The sequence below is a fragment of the Artemia sp. Qi Xiang Cuo genome, chromosome 15, assembly GCF_049724085.1.
Source record: "Artemia sp. Qi Xiang Cuo chromosome 15, ASM4972408v1, whole genome shotgun sequence".
NCBI classification, from domain to species: domain Eukaryota; kingdom Metazoa; phylum Arthropoda; class Branchiopoda; order Anostraca; family Artemiidae; genus Artemia; species Artemia sp. Qi Xiang Cuo.
The window spans coordinates 2,168,984-2,194,250 of NC_142808.1; the positions used below are offsets into that span (position 1 = coordinate 2,168,984).

The 25,267-nt window shown below is 36.0% G+C and overlaps 1 protein-coding gene and 2 non-coding genes across 3 annotated transcripts in view; 2 read left to right on the top strand and 1 right to left on the bottom strand.

The window, feature by feature from the left end:
• Positions 1 to 25,267, bottom strand: part of PolZ1 (DNA polymerase zeta catalytic subunit) — a 221,153-nt gene that overhangs the window by 126,831 nt on the left and 69,055 nt on the right. The window contains exon 10 of the mRNA XM_089101767.1: positions 19,039 to 19,204. Within this exon, the coding sequence (XP_088957893.1) occupies positions 19,039 to 19,204 (166 nt within the window). The remainder of the gene's footprint in view (positions 1 to 19,038; positions 19,205 to 25,267) is intronic.
• TRNAF-AAA (transfer RNA phenylalanine (anticodon AAA)) lies at positions 4,557 to 4,638 on the top strand. Its single transcript has one exon. It is a non-coding gene; the product is annotated as a tRNA-Phe (tRNA).
• On the top strand, positions 7,661 to 7,742 carry TRNAF-AAA (transfer RNA phenylalanine (anticodon AAA)). Its single transcript has one exon. It is a non-coding gene; the product is annotated as a tRNA-Phe (tRNA).

Here is a 25,267-nt window from a genome sequence, read left to right on the forward strand (position 1 = left end):
TGTAATGATATTATTATATGACGTCATCAGGTTTTGGGGCCGGCAGCCCCCAAACTGTACCTCCTAATCCCTGTACGTTTTAAGGTTCGAACTTGTGACTCAGCCTCTTTAACTCTTTAGAAAACGTAGTTTTTTTTTATAATTTGAGATAGGGTCAGTCTTTCGGGTCCCAGAACAATCCGTTGGCAATTTCTCTGGAAAACATTTAGCAAATGTTCCTCCGTTTTTTGGAGCGCCCCTGCTTCAGAACCATGCTGCACCTCTGTAGCTTCCAATATTCTATTCTTGTGGTCCAAAACTACAGGAATAGTCTTAGGGGCATGCACTTGAGGAAGAAGCTGTGTTTTACGTTTCAATATGATGGACCATTACGTTTCAATATGATGGGCCATCTATCCACTGTTATACGTGATGGGCCCCACTTAAAAACACAAAAAAAACTGAAAAACAACCATGACTCAAATTAATCTTGAAAATTTTTCCACTGAAAGATATGTGCCGGACTTTCGTCCGGTAATGTTAAATAAGCGAATATCCCAATCCCTCTCTTATTTTACCTTCACGTTGTTTGATGTTTCTGTCACAAATTTTGGCGTCCTTTTTATTATCTCTCTAGTCTCTCTTTTTTAAGTTTCTTTTTGTATTTTTTAGTCACGAAACTAAATTTTGTTCTTTTGTTTTTAATTGGTTTATTCCATTGTATCCTGAGAGTTTTAATGTTTTTGACATTTTTTACAGCCTGCCTGAAATTTTGAAAATTTCTTTTTTTTACTGACTTGCACAATTATATTGGCTTGCTTTATGTTTTTGTGTTTATTTTATTTTTTATTTTTTTAAAGAAAAAGGGTTTTACTAAAAAAAAAATTAAAACACATTAACAACAATACCCGAAGCATTGACTCAAAAGTGTAGATTCGACCTATCTGGGCTCGTGATAGACATTTTCAGGGATAAATCTTATCAAGTAAATCTTATCTTATCTAGTAAGCAAATCCATGTAGTGAAATAACGATTTTTTGCCATGTGGACATTTTTGACTGACCTTATCAGTATTTTAAAAAATAGTGGGATATAATCTAAATCACTTCTTTTAAATTTACGATCTACCTTACCCAAAACTACAAATCATCCACAAAGGAACAAGTTTAGTCTTGCCCATCAAAAGTTACGCGCCTGAAAAAATTTGCCTTATTTTTGAAAAAAGGGAGAAACACTCCCTTAAAGTCATAGAACCTTAATGAAAATCACACCATCAGATTCAGTGTACAAGAGAACCCACCTGTAGATGTTTCAAGCTCCTACCTGCGAATTTTGTTTTCTTTTGCCAGAAAAAAGATCACGGATGTGTGTTTTTTTGTTTTTTCTCAGGTGTGATTGTATCGACCCGGTGGTCCTAGAATATCGCAAGAGGGCTCATTCGAACGAAAATTAAAAGTTCCAGTGATTTTTTTAAGTGATAAAAAAAATGGAGGGCAACTAGGCCCCCTCCCAATTTTGAGATAACCATTTTGTTCAGCATAGTCGAAAAATATAATAACTATGTCTTTGAGGATGATTTAATCACCCAGTCCCCGGGAGAAAGGCTGCAAGTTATGAACTTTGCCCAATGTATACATATAGTATTGGTTATTGGGAAGGATACTGAAGTTGTCAGGGGGGATTTTTACTGGTGTGGGGGCGGTAGATCAGGGTATACATGGGAGGATCTTTCCATGGAGGAAGTTTTCATAGAGAAGGGACATTGCTATAAAGGGGGCGCCGGATGTCCCAGGAACATTTAAAAGACGATCAGAAATTAAATAAAATAAAATGTATCCATGTATCCTTCAAAAATCAAATATCTTTGAATGGACTGCAGTATGAAAAGACATCAAAAAGGAAGTTTTTAGGGGAACAATTTATTCTGTTTTAAAAATAATTTGTTTGTTTAAAATAATTCTGTTTTAAAATATCTTGTAATTATGCTTTTTTATATTATTTTGTCAAAATTTTGGCATAAAGTGGCTGAGCAACAGAGCCGATCAATATGTGATAGGGTGGCCCAAATGTGATACAGCCTTAATGATTGCGATATTAATCCCTTACTACAGGTGGATTTGGACCCACAAACCTCCAATCATGAGGTACACTTTCATTCATTGTGCTGTAGTAAGGTATTCATTGATTGGATTTTTGGAAAAAAGGACTACGCTTGTCTCCATTCCTTCATAAATCTCCAAGATCTTTAGAATTGTAACAACAAATAACAGGTAAAACAATTGGGAATTTCCAAAACAGTAAAATTTTTTCAAATCTTTAATAAATATTTCAGCTTCGTATCCAAGATCTATCCTGAGCCAAACACTTAAATAAAGAAAATAAGACTCACAATAAGATGTGATCTTTAAAACTGAAATTAAAATAGTCCCAGAATCATTACTTCAACAAAGTTCAACCAGGACTGATAGATAAAACAACACAAAACAAGGCAATTCATTCAGGTAGAAACAAATCAACATTTTTTAATTGGATTCTTGCTTTTTTAGCGGCTAACCTAAAGGTCTTTTCATAAAAGGCTCGTTGACATTGGCTATTGGTTTTGTAATATGACAAAACGATCGGACAAAACGATGTCAGATCGTTTTTAATTAAAGTTGTGTATTAAGGATTGAGTGAGTACTCCCCCAAATCCTTATTTAAAGATATATTGTTATTTATCTTAAGCTTAATTTCTATTGCCTAACAAACAACTTTTTTAATATCCAAGTCATTGCCAATGAGGGAAGAGTTTTCAAAAAGTATTGCATGGCTGGGGCTATCAGAAACATAGCTTCTTAGGGCAGAATCCAATGAATTATGAAGACTATTAGAATTTAAAGCCTTGGTTATATCATCTTGTGGGGTATGTTTTGGTCTGTTTGTTGTTACGGCAAGGCTCGCAGTAGTTAGAGCAATTGGTCAGTCAGACTTTGACAGATCAAATCTGTCGCTTCTATCTTGAATTTAGAAGTCAAGTGAAAATTTGACTCCAATATATGTGTCTTAAATTGGACTCGAATCCATATGAAGATGAAATGGCTTGTTGGTGTCAACCATTCAGGCTGCTTGACTAATACCCCAATTCTGAAAATGTCCAAATTTTGTTTAATAATTACTTAAAGATTTGGATTCTGAACCCCTGCCGATAATCCACAGACCTTATATGAGGGGGTCACTATAGAAAAAAATCGCAAAGCGTGAGGCTCGTGGCAAGGGCGAAAGGGAATCCCGTTTTTATTCGGGAACCTGGTTGGGGTAACGTTCGGATCCTCGTATCCCTCTCGGCAACGAGAATTAGCCATAGGAAGCTGGCGGGAGTGCCGGGAAGAGTTTTCTTTTCTGTGTAAGGGAGATATAAACCCTGGAAGTCGTCCGCGGAGAGATAGGGTTAATCTTCCAAAGAGCGTTGCACTTGAGCGACGTCCGTGCATTCTTGTCGGTCCTTGAAAACCATGGTGAGGGTCACGTCTACTCCTCCCACCAGACCGTACCGATAACCGCATCAGGTCCCCAAGGTGAACAGCCTCTTGGCGATAGATGAATGTAGGTAAGGGAAATTGGCAAATTGGATCCTTAACTTCGGGATAAGGATTGGCTCTGAAGGTTGAGGGTGTCGGGCTTGGAGCAAGATCCGACTGGCTAACGAGTTGGGCTTGGGTGCTCGCAAGGGTGCTGGATCCCTTCTCAAGCTGGTCGTGGACAGCCCAAGCAGTGCTCTTAGTGCCATGCTTCGGCTTTGTGCGGAGCCTCGTCACCCAATGAACGACCAATTCAGAACTGGCACGATCCAGGGGTATCCGACTGTCTAATTAAAACAAAGCATTGCGAAGGCGCCATCGCGTGTTGACGCAATGTGATTTCTGCCCAGTGCTCTGAATGACGTAGTATCTGTTGTATGTAGTATATGTTCTATTGCATAAGAGTCTTGATTGGAATGATTGTTTTGATATACCCTTTTATGTTTAGTTCATAAAGGGAATTTTTATCACGATTACCAATATCTTAATTTAACATTAAAACATGATATTATACATATACCCTGAATTAAACTGAAAACAACGTATCATAAAAAATTAAGAATTCAATAATAACAATATCTATATTAAAAACTTATAACTTTCAAGCGGTCGTGGGCGAGTGGTTAAGGCGTCTGATTAGAAATCAGATGTCAATAATAATCATATTATATTTAAAACTTACAAATCCTAGTGGCTGTGACAATTTTGATTTGTTTCACCATTTACCATACTCTAGAAGGACATGGTCAAAAGGACCAACCTTGATAAAACCATGAAAAGGGTGATGGTTCTCGGCTAGTATATGTTCTATTGCATAAGAGTCTTGATTGGAATGATTATTTTGATAGAGCCCATTATGTTTAGTTCATAAAGGGAATGTTTATCAAGATTACCTATACCTTAATTTAGTATTAAAAATTATATTATACATATACCCTGAATTAAGCTGAAAACAACGTATCATAAAAAATTAGGAATTCAATAATAACCATATCTATATTAAAAACTTATAACTTTCAAGCAGTCGTGGCCGAGTTGTTAAGGCGTATGACCAAACATCAGATTCCCGTAGGGAGCGTAGGTTCGAATCCTACCGACTGCAAAAATTTTTATCTGTTTAACCATTTACCACGATCTAGAAGGAAATGATTGGTTAGCACATTTACTGTTGTATAAGAGAGTGGAAATTTCCCTCTTTAGGAAATAAACGAAATATCGTTTATTTCCTAAAGAGGATTTCTTTTCAAGATTACTAAGGCCTTAATTTAATACTTTTATAAAATAATATTATACCTATACTCTGAATTAAATTGGTAATCTTGATAAAAATTCCCTTTATGAACAAAACATAATAGGCTATAGAAAAATAATCATTCCATTCAAGACTCTTATGCAATAGGACATATACTAGCCAAGAACCTTCCCCCTTTTAATGGTTTTATCAAGGTTGGTCCTTTTGATCATGTCCTTCTAGATTAAACACCAACCCAGACATGTAAACAAATAGAATCAACCACATAAACAGAGAAAGACAAACACTTTAAACATTCAAACCAACAATGACAAATATTTGGACTTGCAAACTTCGGTTACTCATAACTGAACTCATAATTTTCAAGCAGTCGTGGCCATGTGGTTAAGGTGTCTGATTAGAAATCAGATTTCAATAATAATCATATTTATATTTAAAACATACAAATCCTAGTGGGTGTTACAATTTTGATTTGTTTCACCATTTACCATAATCTAGAAGGACATGATTAAAAGGACCAACCTGGATAAAACCATGGAAAGGAGGATGATTCTCGGCTAGTAAATGTTCTATTGCATAAGAGTCTTGATTGGAATGATTATTTTGATATAGCCTATTATGTTTAGTTCATAAAGGGAATTTTTATCACGATTACCAATACCTTAATTTAACATTAAAACATGATATTATACATATACCCTGAATTAAAATGAAAACAGTGTATCATAAAAAATTGGAAAGGAGTGTTTTTCAAAACAAGGTCGATGCCGAAGTCCTCGACCGAGTCCGTTGATTTTGAATTGAAATTATCAAGTACTTTACAATAGGTTGTATAGGTTGCATCAAGACTGGGCTGGGTAACTGTAGGACAGAGAAAAGTCAAGACAGATAGATTAATCAATTTGGTGGTCTCACTTATAACATCAAAAACACTGAAAATAACCAATTTACTTTATGATAAATTGGTCTTAGCTTTCCACAAAACTGAATAACTTTTCAATTCCTCGGAGAATCTACGTCAGTATAGAATACATCTTTCCCCAGAGACTTGTTAAATCACTAAGACAATATTTTCCAAGGATTATCAGTCACCTCTAAGAAAAGGAATCAATGTTTCATTCAAAGACAACTTCATTCTGGAAATAAATGTTAGTCCATAGAGTCCCTTTTTGGTTTTGTTTACAATGTCCAGTAACTGTGAATGGTGCTTTGAGGAAGAAGGTATTCTAATGGATATCTTAATTTAACTTAACTATAAATCTAGTATGAAAATTAAATAACCAGGACTGATAGTCCTGGTTGATCTATCAGTCCTGGGTCCAATATATGTGTCTTAAATTGGACTCAAATCCATATGAAGATGAGAGGGCTTGTTTGTTAATAATATTCATTATTAGTGACTGGTAACCCAAATAATGACATGGTATCAATGATTTTTTATAATCAATAAAAAATAATAATCCTGAAACCCTTACTATCATAAACCTACAGGCTCGCAGGGGTTCTATCTCGACAAGAATCGCAAAGCGTGAGGCTCGTGGCAAGGGCGAAAGGGAATCCCGTTTTTATTCGGGAACCTGGTTGGGGTAACGTTCAGATCCTCGTATCCGTCTCGGCAACGAGAATTGGCCATGGGAAGCTGGCAGGAGTGCCGGGAAGAGTTTTCTTTTCTGTGTAAGGGAGATATAAACCCTGGAATTCCTCCGCGGTACCTCTATAGGGTTAATCTTCCGAAGAGCGTTGCACTTGAGCGAAGTCCGTGCATTCTTGTCGGTCCTTGAAAACCATGGTGAGGGCCACGTCTACTCCTCCTACCAGACCGTACCGATAGCCGCATCAGGTCCCCAAGGTGAACAGCCTCTTGGCGATAGATGAATGTAGGTAAGGGAAATTGGCAAATTGGATCCTTAACTTCGGGATAAGGATTGGCTCTGAAGGTTGAGGGTGTCGGGCTTGGAGCAAGATCCGACTGGCTAACGAGTTGGGCTTGGGTGCTCGCAAGGGTGCTGGATCCCTTCTCAAGCTGGTCGTGGACAGCCCAAGCAGTGCTCTTAGTGCCATGCTTCGGCTTTGTGCGGAGCCTCGTCACCCAATGAACGACCAATTCAGAACTGGCACGATCCAGGGGTATCCGACTGTCTAATTAAAACAAAGCATTGCGAAGGCGCCATCGCGTGTTGACGCAATGTGATTTCTGACCAGTGCCCTGAATGACGTAGTATATGTTGTATGTATTATATGTTCTATTGCATAAGAGTCTTGATTGGAATGATTATTTTGATATAGCCTTTTATTTTTAGTTCATAAAGGGAATTTTTATAACGATTACCAATACCTTAATTTAACATTAAAACATGATATTATTCATATACCCTGAATTAAACTGAAAACAACGTATCATAAAAAATTAAGAATTCAATAATAACAATATCTATATTAAAAACTTATAACTTTCAAGCGGTCGTGGGCAAGTGGTTAAGGCGTCTGATTAGAAATCAGATGTCAATAATAATCATATTATATTTAAAACTTACAACTCCTAATGGCTGTGACAATTTTGATCTGTTTCATCATTTACCATAATCTAGAAGGACATGGTCAAAAGGACCAACCTTGATAAAACCATGAAAAGGGGGATGGTTCTCGGCTCGTATATGTTCTATTGCATAAGAGTCTTGATTAGAATGATTATTTTGATATAGCCCATTATGTTTAGTTCATAAGGGGAATGTTTATCAAGATTACCTATACCTTAATTTAGTATTAAAAATGATATTATACATATACCCTGAATTAAGCTGAAAACAACGTATCATAAAAAATTAGGAATTCAATAATAACCATAACTATATTAAAAACTTATAACTTTCAAGCAGTCGTGGCCGAGTGGTTAAAGCGTATGACTAAACATCAGATTCCCGTAGGGAGCGTAGGTTCGAATCCTACCGACTGCAAAAATTTTTATCTGTTTAACCATTTACCACGATCTAGAAGGAAATGATTGGTTAGCACATTTACTGTTGTATAAGAGAGTGGAAATTTCCCTCTTTAGGAAATAAACGAAATATCGTTTATTTCCTAAAGAGGATTTCTTTTCAAGATTACTAAGGCCTTAATTTAATACTTTTATAAAATAATATTATACCTATACCCTGAATTAAATTGGTAATCTTGATAAAAATTCCCTTTATGAACAAAACATAATAGGCTATAGAAAAATAAGCATTCCATTCAAGACTCTTATGCAATAGGACATATACTAGCCAAGAACCTTCCCCCTTTTAATGGTTTTATCAAGGTTGGTCATTTTGATCATATCCTTCTAGATTAAACACCAACCCAGACATGTAAACAAATAGAATCAACCACATAAACAGAGAAAGACAAACACTTTAAACATTCAAACCAACAAAGACAAATATTTTGACTTGCAAACTTCGGTTACTCATAACTGAACTCATAATTTTCAAGCAGTCGTGGCCATGTGGTTAAGGTGTCTGATTAGAAATCAGATTTCAATAATAATCATATTTATATTTAAAACGTACAAATCCTAGTGGCTGTGACAATTTTGATTTGTTTCACCATTTACCATAATCTAGAAGGACATGATTAAAAGGACCAACCTGGATAAAACCATGGAAAGGAGGATGATTCTCGGCTAGTAAATGTTCTATTGCATAAGAGTCTTGATTGGAATGATTATTTTGATATAGCCTATTATGTTTAGTTCATAAAGGGAATTTTTATCACGATTACCAATACCTTAATTTAACATTAAAACATGATATTATACATATACCCTGAATTAAAATGAAAACAGTGTATCATAAAAAATTGGAAAGGAGTGTTTTTCAAAACAAGGTCGATGCCGAAGTCCTCGACCGAGTCCGTTGATTTTGAATTGAAGTTATCAAGTATTTTACAATAGGTTGTATAGGTTGCATCAAGACTGGGCTGGGTAACTGTAGGACAGAGAAAAGTCAAGACAGATAGATTAATCAATTTGGTGGTCTCACTTATAACATCAAAAACACTGAAAATAACCAATTTACTTTATGATAAATTGGTCTTAGCTTTCCACAAAACTGAATAACTTTTCAATTCCTCGGAGAATCTACGTCAGTATAGAATACATCTTTCCCCAGAGACTTGTTAAATCACTAAGACAATATTTTCCAAGGATTATCAGTCACCTCTAAGAAAAGGAATCAATGTTTCATTCAAAGGCAACTTCATTCTGGAAATAAATGTTAGTCCATAGAGTCCCTTTTTGGTTTTGTTTACAATGTCCAGTGACTGTGAATGGTGCTTTGAGGAAGAAGGTATTTTAATGGATATCTTAATTTAAATTAACTATAAATCTAGTATGAAAATTAAATAAAAAGAAACAAGTTTTTTTTAACTGAAAGTAAGGAGCGACATTAAAACTTAAAACGAACAGAAATTGTTCCGTATATGAAAGGGGCTGTCCCCGCCTCAACGCCTCGCTCTTTACGCTAAATTTTTTATTGTTTTAAAAAGTAAAGTTGTGAGACAGAGTCAAACTTTAGCGCAAAGAGCGATGCGTTGAGGAGGGGACAGCCCCTTTCATATACGGAATAATTTCTGTTCGTTTTAAGTTTTCATGTCGCTCCTTACTTTCAGTTTTAAAAAAACTTGTTTTTTTATTTAATTTCTGAACGTTTTTGAATTAATGCAGCTTTTATTTTAGCTCACCATAAATAATTAATTAAAACAAAATTTGTATATTAAGTTTACTTTTTTTTGGATAAATGGCTTTCTCGAAATTTTGTTCTGACGTAATTTACGTATCGAACTTCTATATTCGTATGTTTTTATCTTGTATTTCAGGGAGTTCGCCCCCTAGTCAATACCTCGCCCTTTACGCTAAAGTTCGAGTTTTGTTCAGATCACAAACCCCTGAATCACAAAGGCTGGTTAATTAGAATAGATAGCTCTTTTGAAAGTACTAAAAAACCTTTAGCGTAAAGACCAAGGTATAGACATGGGAGCGAGCCCCATCATATACGTAATAATTTATGTTCGTTTTAAGTTTTAATGTCACTCCTTACTTTCAGTTGAAAACAAACTTGTTTTTTTATTTAATTTCTGATCGTTTCTAAATAATGCTGGGAGCGTGAGAGGGGGCCAAGTTGCCTTCCAGTTTTATTGGTCACTTAAAAAGGCCACTAGAACTTTTAATTTCCGTTCGAATGATATTCTAGGACTGCTGGATCGATACGATCACCCCTGGAAAAAAAAAATCAAACACGCATCCGTGATCTTTCTTCTGGCAAAAAATGCAAAATTCCACATTTTTGCAGATAGGAGCTTGAAATGTTTACAGTAGAGTTCTCTGATAAGCTGAATCTGATGGTGTGAGTTTTATTAAATTGCTATAACTTTTAGGGGTTGTTTCCTCCTTTTTTTGAAAATAAGGCAAATTTTCTCAGGCGCCTAACTTTTGACGGGCAATACTAAACTTGATGAAACTTATATATTTGAAATCAGCATAAGAATCTGATTCTTTTGATGTATCTATTGGTATCAAAATTTCTTTTTTTAGAGTTTCAATTACTATTGAGCCGGGTCGCTCCTTACTTACAGTTCGTTACCACGAACTGTTTGATAAGATTTTAATTATCAGGCATTTGAACAGTACTGGAACGTATAAAACCGACAATTCAGGCGTGTGTGCATGAATATATTTCTGAGAGACGGGGGGGGGGGGGGGAGGGTCAAATCGGGCAAAAAAATTAAAAAATTTACCTAGAAATTATATGAAAACATGTACAATTTTTGGGGGAATTGGCACATGTTTAAGCCCCCTTCCCCACGCCCTAAATTGTTGCTACCGTAACTATAGTTTTATTCTATGTGTAGCCTATTACCGTTTTTTGTTCAAACAGTTCCTTTTAAGGAAGTGTAAGTAAGGCGTGATGTGGCTCAATAGTAACCGAGACTCTAAGACACAGAGTCTTGTTAACAGCGGGTACATCAGAAGAATCATATTTTGATGATTATTCAAAATATATTAAATTCATCAAGTTTAATGTTACCTTTCAAAAGTTTTAAGACCGAGAAGATTCAACATATCAGACATCATTAATATAGAGGTTTCTAGCTCCTATATCAAAATGCGGAATTTTGCATTTTCCGCAAGAAGCAAAATCACATTTGTGTGTTCGTTTTTCCCAGGGATAACCGTATCAAGCCAGTTATCCTAGAAAATCAGTAGAGGGCTTATTTGATCGGATATAAAAAATTTAGTGCCCTTTTTAAGTGACCGAAAATGCTGGAGGGCAGCAATTCCCCCCACGCCCATTTTCTCCTAAGGTAGGGGGGGTTTCTGCCGGGGGGGGGGGGTTCATAAGATGACCTTTCCATGGAGTAATATTTCGGGAGGGAAGATGTTTACTGTGGAGGGGGAGGTGGATTTCCCGGGATTATTTAAAAAAAGATCAGAAATCAAATAGAAAAAAAGTTTTTTCAACTGAAAGTAAGGAGCAACATTAATACTGAAACGAAAAGAAATTGTTACGAATATGAGGGAGGTTCCCCCGCTCTTCAGTGCCTCAATTCCGAAATGGAAAATTCCGAAATGGAGAAATATAAAGCAGATATAGTCTATTATTTCTTTTGGGACGGGAAGAGGTTTCAAAGTAGTGATTGCGTATATAGAATTTTGTAAAGGATGATTTCTACTCATACAAATTTATAAACTTCGTTTTCGTTGTGAATTTGGCTAGAACAAACTTAGTCCTATTTTGTAATGTACTGGAGACGTAGCCATTACTATACGAAAAAAATATAGCGCAACATCAAATTGTTATATTTTTTACTTCAGATAATGATATATATATAACATTTTGCAACCATATAACCTTTTAAAGCCAATTTTTATCAAATTAGATTCATCTTCTAGTTCAAGTGTTGGTTTTCCAGGTTTTCCGTGAAAAATCCATAGGGTACTACCTCGCGTTCATTCTTTAATCGTTTTGCATATTTAGCTCCATGGTCGGCAAAGACATTGTGCGTAACATTCATGTGTCCAGGCACCCAGATTAAACGGAGACTTTTGAGCCGTTCTGACGCTCTTATAAGCGTATCTTGGATTCTTCTAACCATTTTTTCTCTCAGGGGCGCTTTTATGCTTACTATCGAATCTAAGCACAACTGGCAATCTGTATAAATAACAACAGATTCCCCGGTCCACTCTCTTTTACATACCTCTTCAAGAGCCGATAATATGGCTTGACATTCTGATCGATAGGATCCACTTCCATCTGGTATCTTATACAGATTACTTCTTCCCGATGAGGGATTGCAACGGCACAGCCACTAGCTCCATTCCCAGCATCATATGCGCCATCTGTATAGAGCGATATAAAGGCCCTATAATCTTCCTGAATTTTCAATAGAAGATCTGGGTTCTTCGCATGATCTTCTCGAATTCTTTTCGGACCCAGTAGCTTTTTCATTCGACTAGCTCGTCGCGTAGCCTTTTCCCTTCTCTCTTGTGTTTTGTTTTCAAATTATACGGATATTTAACGTAGATTTTTGGTTTCTTCTTAAAACGACATGATATAAAAAAATAAATGATATGACCATATCATTATGCCTATATATAGGCATCATGACGTCATGGCGTAATGATTTTATTTCATGACGTCATGGTGTAATGATATTATTATATGACGTCATCAGGTTTTGGGGCCGGCAGCCCCCAAACTGTACCTCCTAATCCCTGTACGTTTTAAGGTTCGAACTTGTGACTCAGCCTCTTTAACTCTTTAGAAAACGTAGTTTTTTTTTAATAATTTGAGATAGGGTCAGTCTTTCGGGTCCCAGAACAATCCGTTGGCAATTTCTCTGGAAAACATTTAGCAAATGTTCCTCCGTTTTTTGGAGCGCCCCTGCTTCAGAACCATGCTGCACCTCTGTAGCTTCCAATATTCTATTCTTGTGGTCCAAAACTACAGGAATAGTCTTAGGGGCATGCACTTGAGGAAGAAGCTGTGTTTTACGTTTCAATATGATGGACCATTACGTTTCAATATGATGGGCCATCTATCCACTGTTATACGTGATGGGCCCCACTTAAAAACACAAAAAAAACTGAAAAACAACCATGACTCAAATTAATCTTGAAAATTTTTCCACTGAAAGATATGTGCCGGACTTTCGTCCGGTAATGTTAAATAAGCGAATATCCCAATCCCTCTCTTATTTTACCTTCACGTTGTTTGATGTTTCTGTCACAAATTTTGGCGTCCTTTTTATTATCTCTCGAGTCTCTCTTTTTTAAGTTTCTTTTTGTATTTTTTAGTCACGAAACTAAATTTTGTTCTTTTGTTTTTAATTGGTTTATTCCCTTGTATCCTGAGAGTTTTAATTTTTTTGACATTTTTTACAGCCTGCCTGAAATTTTGAAAATTTCTTTTTTTTACTGACTTGCACAATTATATTGGCTTGCTTTATGTTTTTGTGTTTATTTTATTTTTTATTTTTTTAAAGAAAAAGGGTTTTACTAAAAAAAAAATAAAACACATTAACAACAATACCCGAAGCATTGACTCAAAAGTGTAGATTCGACCTATCTGGGCTCGTGATAGACATTTTCAGGGATAAATCTTATCAAGTAAATCTTATCTTATCTAGTAAGCAAATCCATGTAGTGAAATAACGATTTTTTGCCATGTGGACATTTTTGACTGACCTTATCAGTATTTTAAAAAATAGTGGGATATAATCTAAATCACTTCTTTTAAATTTACGATCTACCTTACCCAAAACTACAAATCATCCACAAAGGAACAAGTTTAGTCTTGCCCATCAAAAGTTACGCGCCTGAAAAAATTTGCCTTATTTTTGAAAAAAGGGAGAAACACTCCCTTAAAGTCATAGAACCTTAATGAAAATCACACCATCAGATTCAGTGTACAAGAGAACCCACCTGTAGATGTTTCAAGCTCCTACCTGCGAATTTTGTTTTCTTTTGCCAGAAAAAAGATCACGGATGTGTGTTTTTTTGTTTTTTCTCAGGTGTGATTGTATCGACCCGGTGGTCCTAGAATATCGCAAGAGGGCTCATTCGAACGAAAATTAAAAGTTCCAGTGATTTTTTTAAGTGATAAAAAAAATGGAGGGCAACTAGGCCCCCTCCCAATTTTGAGATAACCATTTTGTTCAGCATAGTCGAAAAATATAATAACTGTGTCTTTGAGGATGATTTAATCACCCAGTCCCCGGGAGAAAGGCTGCAAGTTATGAACTTTGCCCATTGTTTACATATAGTATTGGTTATTGGGAAGTATACTGATGTTTTCAGGGGGGATTTTTACTGGTGTGGGGGCGGTAGATCAGGGTATACATGGGAGGATCTTTCCATGGAGGAAGTTTTCATAGAGAAGGGACATTGCTATAAAGGGGGCGCCGGATGTCCCAGGAACATTTAAAAGACGATCAGAAATTAAATAAAATTAACAATTTTTCAACTGAAAACTTTTCAACATCAAAACTTAAAACGAACAGAAACTATACCGTATACGATTGTGCCCCCCCCCCCCCCTAGTCAATACCTCGCCCTTTACGCTAAAGTTTTTTTGGTACTTAAGAATTAAACGTACTCTTTTATATACTGCTAAAGAAGTCAAGTTTGGTTCAGGCTAATGAAATCAAATAAAATAGGATGAATATATAATATTTAAGAAACAAATTTGGGCTATTTATTTGCACATTAGGGGGGATGGGGGGAGGGGGTTAAACCAGACCATATATTAAATACGTAACCTAACCTGACCTAACCTAGGTACCTCCCCCCCTAAACCCCAATAAATAACAGTTTAAATATCGTAAAAGTAATGAAAACCACGCTTTGCATTGCATGACTCTATAGTGGTCTCTTGAATTAACCCGTCTTTAGCGGATTTTTCGTGACTGGTTTCATTGAGTTATATAGAAGAGTAGGTTTAATACTTAAGTAGCGTTTTCCTTATTACTTTCATAAGAGCTATTTTTTTCTAATTAACGGTCTTTGTGATTAAGTGGTCATTCTTAAGAAATTGGAAAAAAATTTGAACTTTAGCGTAAAGAGCGAGGTATTGACTAAGGGGGCGAGCCCCCTAATATACGGAATAAAATATAAGAATAAAGAAGTTTGTTTCGTAAGTTAGCTAGTTACGTAGATTTATTACTAATAAAAACGTTCGGAAATTAAATAAAAAAAAACAATATGTATCCATGTATCCTTCAAAAATCAAATATATTTGAATGGACTGCAGTATGAAAAGACATCAAAAAGGAAGTTTTTAGGGGAACAATTTATTCTGTTTTAAAAATAATTTGTTTGTTTAAAATAATTCTGTTTTAAAATATCTTGTAATTATGCTTTTTTATATTATTTTGTCAAAATTTTGGCATAAAGTGGCTGAGCAACAGAGCCGATCAATATGTGATAGGGTGGCCCAAATGTGATACAGCCTTAATGATTGCGATATTAATCCCTTACTACAGGTGGATTTGGACCCACAAACCTCCAATCATGAGGTACACTTTCATTCATTGTGCTGTAGTAAGGTATTCATTGATTGGATTTTTGGAAAAAAGGACTACGCTTGTCTCCATTCCTTCATAAACCTCCAAGATCTTTAGAATTGTAACAACAAATAACAGGTAAAACAATTGGGAATTTCCAAAACAGTAAAAATTTTTCAAATCTTTAATAAATATTTCAGCTTCGTATCCAAGATCTATCCTGAGCAAAACACTTAAATAAAGAAAATAAGACTCACTGTAAGATGTGATCTTTAAAACTGAAATTAAAATAGTCCCAGAATCATTACTTCAACAAAGTTCAACCAGGACTGATAGATAAAACAACACAAAACAAGGCAATTCATTCAGGTAGAAACAAATCAACATTTTTTAATTGGATTCTTGCTTTTTTAGCGGCTAACCTAAAGGTCTTTTCATAAAAGGCTCGTTGACATTGGCTATTGGTTTTGTAATATGACAAAACGATCGGACAAAACGATGTCAGATCGTTTTTAATTAAAGTTGTGTATTAAGGATTGAGTGAGTACTCCCCCAAATCCTTATTTAAAGATATATTGTTATTTATCTTAAGCTTAATTTCTATTGCCTAACAAACAACTTTTTTAATATCCAAGTCATTGCCAATGAGGGAAGAGTTTTCAAAAAGTATTGCATGGCTGGGGTTATCAAAAACATAGCTTCTTAGGGCAGAATCCAATGAATTATGAAGACTATTAGAATTTAAAGCCTTGGTTATATCATCTTGTGGGGTATGTTTTGCCAAAGAGGTTAAGGAGGATGTGCTTGATTGAAAAAATCGGTATTTACTTAACAGAGGTTGCATTAGTTGTGCTGGATTGAAATAAAATCGTTATTTACTTCAAAGAGGTTAAGGAGGATGTGCTTGATTGAAAAAATCGGTATTTACTTAATAGAGGTTGCATAAGTTATGCTGGATTGAAATAAAATCGTTATTTACTTCAAAGAGGTTAAGGAGGATGTGCTTGATTGAAAAAATCGGCATTTACTTAACAGAGGTTGCATAAGCTGTGCTGGATTGAAATAAAATCGTCATTTACTTCAAAGAGGGTAAGGAGGATGAGCTTGATTGAAAAAATCGGTATTTACTTAACAGAGGTTGCATAAGTTGTGCTGGATTGAAATAAAATCGTTATTTACTTAACAGAGGTTGCATTAGTTGTGCTGGATAGAAATAAAATCGTTATTTATTTCAAAGAGGTTAAGGAGGATGTGCTTGATTGAAAAAATCGGCATTTACTTAACAGAGGTTGCATAAGTTGTGCTGGATTGAAATAAAATCGTCATTTACTTCAAAGAGGGTAAGGAGGATGTGCTTGATTGAAAAAATCGGTATTTACTTAACAGAGGTTGCATAAGTTGTGATGGATTGAAATAAAATCGTTATTTACTTAACAGAGGTTGCATAAGTTGTGCTGGATTGAAATAAAATCGTTATTTACTTCAAAGAGGTTGCATAAGTTGTGCTGGATTGAAATAAAATCGTTATTTACTTAAAAGGGGTTAAGGAGGATGTGCTTGATTGAAAAAATCGTTATTTATTTAACAGAGGTTGCATAAGTTGTGCTGGATTGAAATAAAATCGTTATTTACTTAACAGAGGTTGAATAAGTTGTGCTGGATTGAAATAAAATCGTTATTTACTTCAAAGAGGTTAAGGAGGATGTGCTTCATTGAAAAAATCGGTATTTACTTAACAGAGGTTGCATAAGTTGTGCTGGATTGAAATAAAATCGTTATTTACTTCAAAGAGGTTAAGGAGGATGTGCTTGATTGAAAAAATCGGTATTTACTTAACAGAGGTTGCATAATTTGTGCTGGATTGAAATAAAATCGTTATTTACTTCAAAGAGGTTAAGGAGGATGTGCTTGATTGAAAAAATCGGTATTTACTTAACAGAGGTTGCATAAGTTGTGCTGGATCGAAATAAAATCGTTATTTACTTCAAAGAGGTTAAGGAGGATGTGCTTGATTAAAAAAATAGGTATTTACTTAACAGAGGTTGCATGAGTTGTGCTGGATTGAAATAAAATCGTTATTTACTTCAAAGAGGTTAAGGGGGATGTGTTTGATTGAAAAAAACGGTATTTACTTAACAGAGGTTGCATAAGTTGTGCTGGATTGAAATAAAATCTTTATTTACTTCAAAGAGGTTAAGGTGCTTGATTGAAAAAATCGTTATTTACTTAACAGAGGTTGCATAAGTTGTGCTAGATTGAAATAAAATCGTTATTTACTTAACAGAGGTTGCATAAGTTGTGCTGGATTGAAATAAAATCGTTATTTACTTCAAAGAGGTTAAGGAGGATGTGCGTTATTTACTTCAAAGAGGTTAAGGAAGTTGTGCTGGATTGAAATAAAATCGTTATTTACTTCAAAGAGGTTAAGAAGGATGTGCTTGATTGAAAAAATCGGTATTTACTTAACAGAGGTTGCATAAGTTGTGCTGGATTGAAATAAAATCGTTATTTACTTCAAAGAGGTTAAGGAGGATGTGCTTGATTGAAAAAATCGGTATTTACTTAACAGAGGTTGCATAAGTTGTTCTGGATTGAAATAAAATCGTTATTTACTTCAATGAGGTTAAGCAGGATGTTCTTGAGTGAAAAAATCGGTAATTACTTAACAGAGGTTGCATAAGTTGTGCTGGATTGAAATAAAATCGTTATTTACTTCAAAGAGGTTAAGGAGGATGTGCTTTTTTGAAAAAATCGGTATTTACTTAACAGAGGTTGCATAAGTTGTGCTGGATTGAAATAAAATCGTTATTTACTTCAAAGAGGTTAAGGAGGATGTGCTTGATTGAAAAAATCGGTATTTACTTAACAGAGGTTGCATAAATTGTGCTGGATTGAAATAAAATCGTTATTTACTTCAAAGAGGTTAAGGAGGATGTGCTTGATTGGAAAAATCGTTATTTACTTAACAGAGGTTGCATAAGATGTGGTGGATTTTAATAAAATCGTTATTTACTTCAAAGAGGTTAAGGAGGATGTGCTTGATTGAAAAAATCGGTATTTACTTAGGAAAAGTTGAGGAAGTCATGTTGAATTGAAAGTCATTCTTATGAAGAGAAATCGTCTTAAGCACAATGCACCAAATAACAAGCTGCATAATAATATATTACAACCCCCCCTTCTTAGGGCTATAATATAAGAAAGGTTAAAGTGACTAGGAAAGTTGTGGTTTTCTGCAATTCAGCTGGGACCACCTAAAAATTGGAACGTTCTTCAATAAGCTGGTGAGGAGTTATAAGATAAGATTTAAAGGAATTAAAAATTTCGCGGGAGGGAGTAAAGAGTGAAGCTCTGAACAGAGTGGGGAGGGGGAGAAGTATTATCTGTAGATTTATTGGCCTCAGATGGATTAACACCTCATTCAAGTGAGAGTGGCCAAAAACCAGTATTAATAAGTAAAAGCATCGAAAAAAGCAATACACCTAGTACAAAAGAATATTCCAAAAATAACGAAAAGTTATGGGGAATGTAAAAAAAAAACATTACAAGATCATACCTCATCAATCAGGCTTCATCAAAGAGATACTAAAAGTTTATTTAGGCTTCGGGACTACGAATATCTGAAATTCAAGCATTACCTCAAATTCTATATAATTCCCAATTTATCCATAGATATCGTGATTGAAAACTTTTTTTATTATGTGAAGGACTTACCGGAATAGCTTTCCCATTCGGGTTCCTGTCTCTCTTTTTGTACAGCAGTATTGTCAACGGTAGCTCTTTTGCTAGGCTCCTCAATTAGTCTAGATAATTTTTTATCCAGTTCTAGGCCAAGTATTTTCCCCCTTTGTAATATATATCCCCAGCTTAGCATTTCGATCTAAAACAGAAGAATAAAAGTATTCCATCATCAAAATGACAATATTCTCGCTTAGGATTATGGAAAAGTAAAAAAAAACTACAAAACAGAAATTATCCTATATGCGAGAGGCTATCGACCCTAAAGTTTGAAGAAGCTCCAATCCCCTAAAGCCGTACCAAAGGCAGAATACATATAAGAAGTAGATCCTAGCTTGTCTTTCGTAATAGTTCGTTGATTCCTTGAGAAGGGGGGAGCTTTCGGGCCCGTGTCTTCGCTTCCTCCCAAGAATAACAAAATCGTTACAATTTCTGTACTTTGAGCATAATTTACTGATTTGTGTTTTATTTTGAAGCTTTACCCACCAGAACACTACAACCCCACTAAGAATAAGAGCTCCACGTATACTGGCACATTTTTTCTTTAAATTTCCGAGATCTGCAGATACAGTTAGATCGTAACTCAGGCCTAAAACCGCACTAGGACTGAGACATAAAAAAATATTATTCGAACAACCCAGGTTACTGTGATGGTGAGCACTTTACAGGAAGTGGCAACACTGAACAAGGTACATGATGTAAGGACCATTCAAAAAAGCAAAAGCATTAAAATAAAAAAGAATACGCCATCTTACACCATCATGCACTAACTTTAATTGATTGTTGTTAAGGCAAGTCAAAATAACATTGACCTGAAAAACGCATGTTCTCAATATTCAGGTTACAGTGACGCAGAGCACTATTCAGCAAGTGAAAATTTTGAGCCTGGTGCATAGCCAGCGGTACATCTTTTAAGGACAAATTTACTTTATTTTAGTGTTATTGAAATTGAATTGAAATTTACTCAGAATGCGGGGCTGAGCTTAGGCAATGAATGGGTACTATTTGGAAGATGAAGATGGCTTTATACGATGGTTTGCCTGTTATTCCAAGCAAATTAATGGTCCTGTGTCAATTCTAAATTCTTGGTCAACCTTCCTAAGATATGGCTTCCTAAGATATGGCTACCCGGATAAGAGGTTGGTTAAAACCCAAGGTAGCATAAATATTCTCTTGAAGACAGCTACTTTGTCTGACAAAACAACTTACGATATCTGGAGTGCCAAAAAACCACATAATCTTTCTATTACTGTATCTGCGAGGCAGATACAATAAGAACTGCATTGGCAGATACAAAAACTGCAATAAAGATTGCAAATATTGATCCCAAGCCATCGGAAAGATTCGACACATTTTACGGAAATAAACCGCAATCAAGCAGCGTTGCTGAAGATTATGAATTGAACAATAAATATTCGTATTTATCAGAGTTAAGGCTTAATCCAATTTCCTCATACAGCAGCGATACTAGGGGCACAGATCATCTGCATATGCAATATAGGAGACATTTGACAACCCTGAAGAGTAGGAAAAGAGTATTTTATTAAGAACATTCAGTAAACAAGCTCTAAAAATATGAGGTGAAAGCACACCACACAGACGGATCCCAGATCTAACCGGGATTTTACCAAAGGCCTAGGAACCCTGCCTTAACTGAATAAATGAATTCTGGTACCAAAATCTTAGAACAAAAATAACTGAACTATTCACACCCAAACGTGCCTGAGAAAACCATGCCTGAGAGTGACAAATAGTATCGAAACCTTTAGATAGGTCTAACGCGCAAAAATGAACTTCCGTTTTTAAACGATGTGCTTCTTGTAACACTGTTGCAAGTATACGGTGGGCATGCTGGCATCCTATACGCGACTTAAAACCAAACTGATTTGCATCATTATCCACCTTATCTTGAATAAATGGGAGCAATACATATTCAGATAGTTTAATTAAATTACACGCTACAGTGATAGGGCGGTAGGATCCACGATTAAGCAGATCCTCCCCTCACTTCAGAAAAGAGGTAACGGTACCACACAGGAAAGAGTCAGGCACTAGTGAGATACTAACACACATCTGAAAAAGTAGTTACAAATGACCAATCAGCTCGGGAGAATCAACTCTTAAATATTCAACACAAATTCCCTCCAAATCAACCGAGTTAGATTTTAGTCTTTTAATACTTTTCCCAACAGACTCAGCACTAATTGGGATAATATCTTTCTGGCGCAGCCTACGTGGAATAACTGAATCAAGCAGTCTAGAAAACCCGGAATAAACTGCATAATTTACTGTACTGAAAATTGTCAAGTAATGACTAACCCATGAATCACCAGGAATTAAACTGAACGAAGCAGTCGGGTTTAGCTTACTAGAATTCACCACTTCACTCCATTGCCGAGGACTTTTTGGAAATTCCTTACCCATATACCGGACACTTCGCAAGTAAGATTTGAAATCAGGCTTAGTTGTTCTTTTAATATTAAATACATGACCTGCAGTGGGGTGGCCACACGCATTCCATATCCGAAGCCACATTTTTGCCCTATTTTTAACAATTTTTAACTCGCAACCTCCTTCCTTTTGATGAATATAATTGGACTAATCCTGCAACGTCAGTACTGCGGGGTCACAGCTCTTCTTTCATTGCTGAAATACTTAAGCACATTATTTCCACACTTCTACCTGCATATAAAGGGGAAGGGTAGTGCCATCTTCTACGGACAGAATCTGTCAAAAACCTTCCATAAAGAACTTGTAGTTTTCGAACGAATACGCGAAACAGGGACGGCAATGGCCTCGGTTTGTTTGAGGCAGGCAATAATCTCAGAATAATAAGGATTGAGTTGTGATCGAGCTATATGCAAGAAGACACTGGTACAAAGTAAATGGTAGGGAATTGTCACACATGAGAGCAGAGTTGCCTAAGCACAGATATATAAAGTCCAGTTAGCTTTATTCCATTCACGCTTATAATACCATTTTGTGCCCCATACATAAGATTCACACTGATTCGGGCCCGAAGAACGCAAAATAGAGACGGTAAAAGATAGGGGAAGGTGATCAAAATCGCTTTCCTCATCATGAGCCTCTACACTCGAATAAACACCAGCCGAGCAAACACAGTGGTCTATATCTGACAAACTTCCACTATTATGAATACGAGAAATAACGAGAATTCCACTCGTATAAGAAAAATCTGCACTCTTAGCTACTATCTGATATCAATCTGGCACATACTGAAGTACAAGTCAGACCGAGTAGACTCTCTATTTATGTTACAATTCAGGTCTCCCACTATGATCCACTTATAGCTATGACTTTTAATATTTCTAAGGAAATTCTTCAGAGATAACACAACTTTTGTGAATATAGTAAATGACAAAACTATTTTTTTATCATGAGGTAGGTAAGTATTGATAACCACTAGATCTGGACATCGAAGGGCAATAAAATTACCGCAAGAGTGGGATGAAAGCACACAAGTCAATTACTCACAAGACATGCAAGCCCTCTGGAAGGTCTGCCCCTCGTACATCTGGCACTGGTTGTATAAACTACATGTTCGTTACTTCTGTTTAGTGAACTGACACTTACAGCCGGTAAGAGATGTTTCTGCAGCAACACGATGTCAAAATTGTCAATTTTCTGATTTATTGAATAAGCTTTGTCTTTGGTGCCATTTATGTTGAAAGAACACACAGAAAACATTACTGTTCCAGTTATTTCTTTTTCGAGGCACGCTTAGCTATGGCATTGCGGATTACGCGGCATTTTAGACTGAATACAACATGGCCTTCACCACATAGCGCACGGTTTGGTTCAGCCAAGCATAGTGCGTCTTTTGTCGATAAATGCATACCGCTGCAGCGGGAACAGCAGGGAGGGCTGGTGCAATTGGTCTTCACATGATCAGGGGATTGGCAATTATAACGGGGAGGACGGAGGCACTCAAATACTAGGAAAATTTCATATTATATCTTAAGTCCGAGACGAAGTGCATTTGAAAGTCCAGCAGCCTCGGAGAAGAATACCTTAACAGTCAAGGACTGTCCGATGCGCTTAGCGTCAACAACTCCTACACGCCCCATGAACAAACTGACGTCTTCAGAACATTAGGTACCGCATCACAAAAGTCCTTTACAGCAAGCGGGTCAATAAGCACTAGAAGTTTATTGCCCGACGAATTAATAGAATGAATGGCTTGGTGTCCCTTGATTTGGTCAATGGCATCGCGGCATTTCACAGGATTGTTGAGCTCGAGAGAAGTTCGAGAGATCACTACAGTAGAGGATGTGTTTACATTTGGCTTAAACGAGGTACTGGACAAGGAGGGAAAATTCAGATCATAAGATGTCGCTTTTTCGTTTATCTGTTGAAGGGTTCGGTCTAGGGAGCTAATCTTACTGGCCAACCTGAAATATGCTACTGTGGGGATAACCGGCACTTCAGTAGGTGAGACAATGGCAAAAGTAGGCAGCAGGGAATTATCAGAATCACATTGACCTAGCAAGTCCATAATATTTTTCAAATATATCTGCGAAGCTAGGTCACCCTGCCGCTTTAAAACAGCTTTATTCGGATCTGCTATTCCCCAAAACTCAGCTTTGGCAACGAATAGGTACTACTTGGAAGATAAAGATGGCTTTAAACGATTGTTTGCCTGTTATTTCAAGCAAATTAATGGTCCTATGCCAATTCTACATTATTAGTTAACCTTCTTCAGACCGTAAGCGGGCGTGCCTTATTTGCCTTTCGTTATAGGTAATCTAACAATCCTATGTCATATTTAAGGTCTTGGTCAACATGCCTGAGACTCTAGGCAGGCATGTCTTTCCAAAAACTCCACTTTGGCAACGATTCCTTCACGAAAATTTGATTGGAGAAAATTCAGAACAGGCGAATATGCGTATTCCACTAACATCTTGCTCACGTCACAGAAATAATAACGGCAATGCCAATTGAAGTTCAAAAACAGTCCATAGATAGAGCCCGGTCAAAATCCAAAAATCAGTCCTTATACGCAAGACGAAAATATAAAGTATCTCCGGGAAAACAGCTTCAGTAAAATACTGTTATTTCATTTAATCACTGGATCACAGAATTAATTGCTAACCATAGGAGAGGATTATACGTCAATTTGGGAGGGATTTATGTATTTTTCCGGTCTTTTATACGAAAATACAAAAAGAAGATATTTTTCAGAATTAGAGAATTAAACAATATGTAGTTTTATTTGATTTCGTACATAAACTTTTGTTTTAAATTGTTTTAGTTTAGTTTTACTACTGATGACGGTCACTGTATATGCGGCCGAAATATCTGGTATTTTTTGTGAATTTCTATATATTATCTATTAAAAAGGATCTTATCCCTATTTTAACTTTTATTTTATCGTCATGGAAAGGCAGTGTGTTGTGCGAAATTACCTATTTCAGAATTTAAGGGGGGGGGGCATTTTTTCCATTCTATCACGAATGGAAAAATTCAAAATCTAGGGGCAGAGTCCCCCCGCCCCATATAATTTGCGCCCCTCCTGAATTGCTAAGCTTTACCAAAATATTTAAGATCTGATTTTTCAAAAATCTACAAAACTTCAATCAGACCAAGATCGGCGCTGGTCACACTATGTTTAGCTCTAATTTTAACAAAAAAGAATTCTGTTAATAATGAAAAATAAATATAAGAACCGGTACAAGGAATAAAAGCCTGTACCATAAAATAGTTGGATCTCAAATCCTCCACGTTCAGAAGATTCTCATCCCCAAGAGGAAAATGAAAAAGTTTGTGATGCCTTGGATGTGAATGAAGATCTGTTTTGTGAGGATGAATTAGCAACAGTACTAAAAGGATTAAAAAATAATAAGGCTCCAGGTGGTCATAGTATGATAAATGAGTTTCTTAAATATGGTGGCTCTGAGGTTAGAAATAGGTTACTGAAGATTATGAATATGATTTTTTAAAAAAGGGGAAGTACCTAACGATTTTAGGAAAGCCCCACTGTATAAGAAAGGTGATAAGAGTGAGTGTGGTAATTATCGAGGCATTAGGACGGTCTCTGTAGGTAGCAAATTACTTACCAATGTGACACTTTTTAGACTCAGAGATGCTGTAGACAAAGTTTTAAGAGAAAAACAGTGCGGTTTTATAAACGGTAAAGGATGTGTCGACCATATTTTCAGTCTTAGGTTAATAATTGAGAAATGCC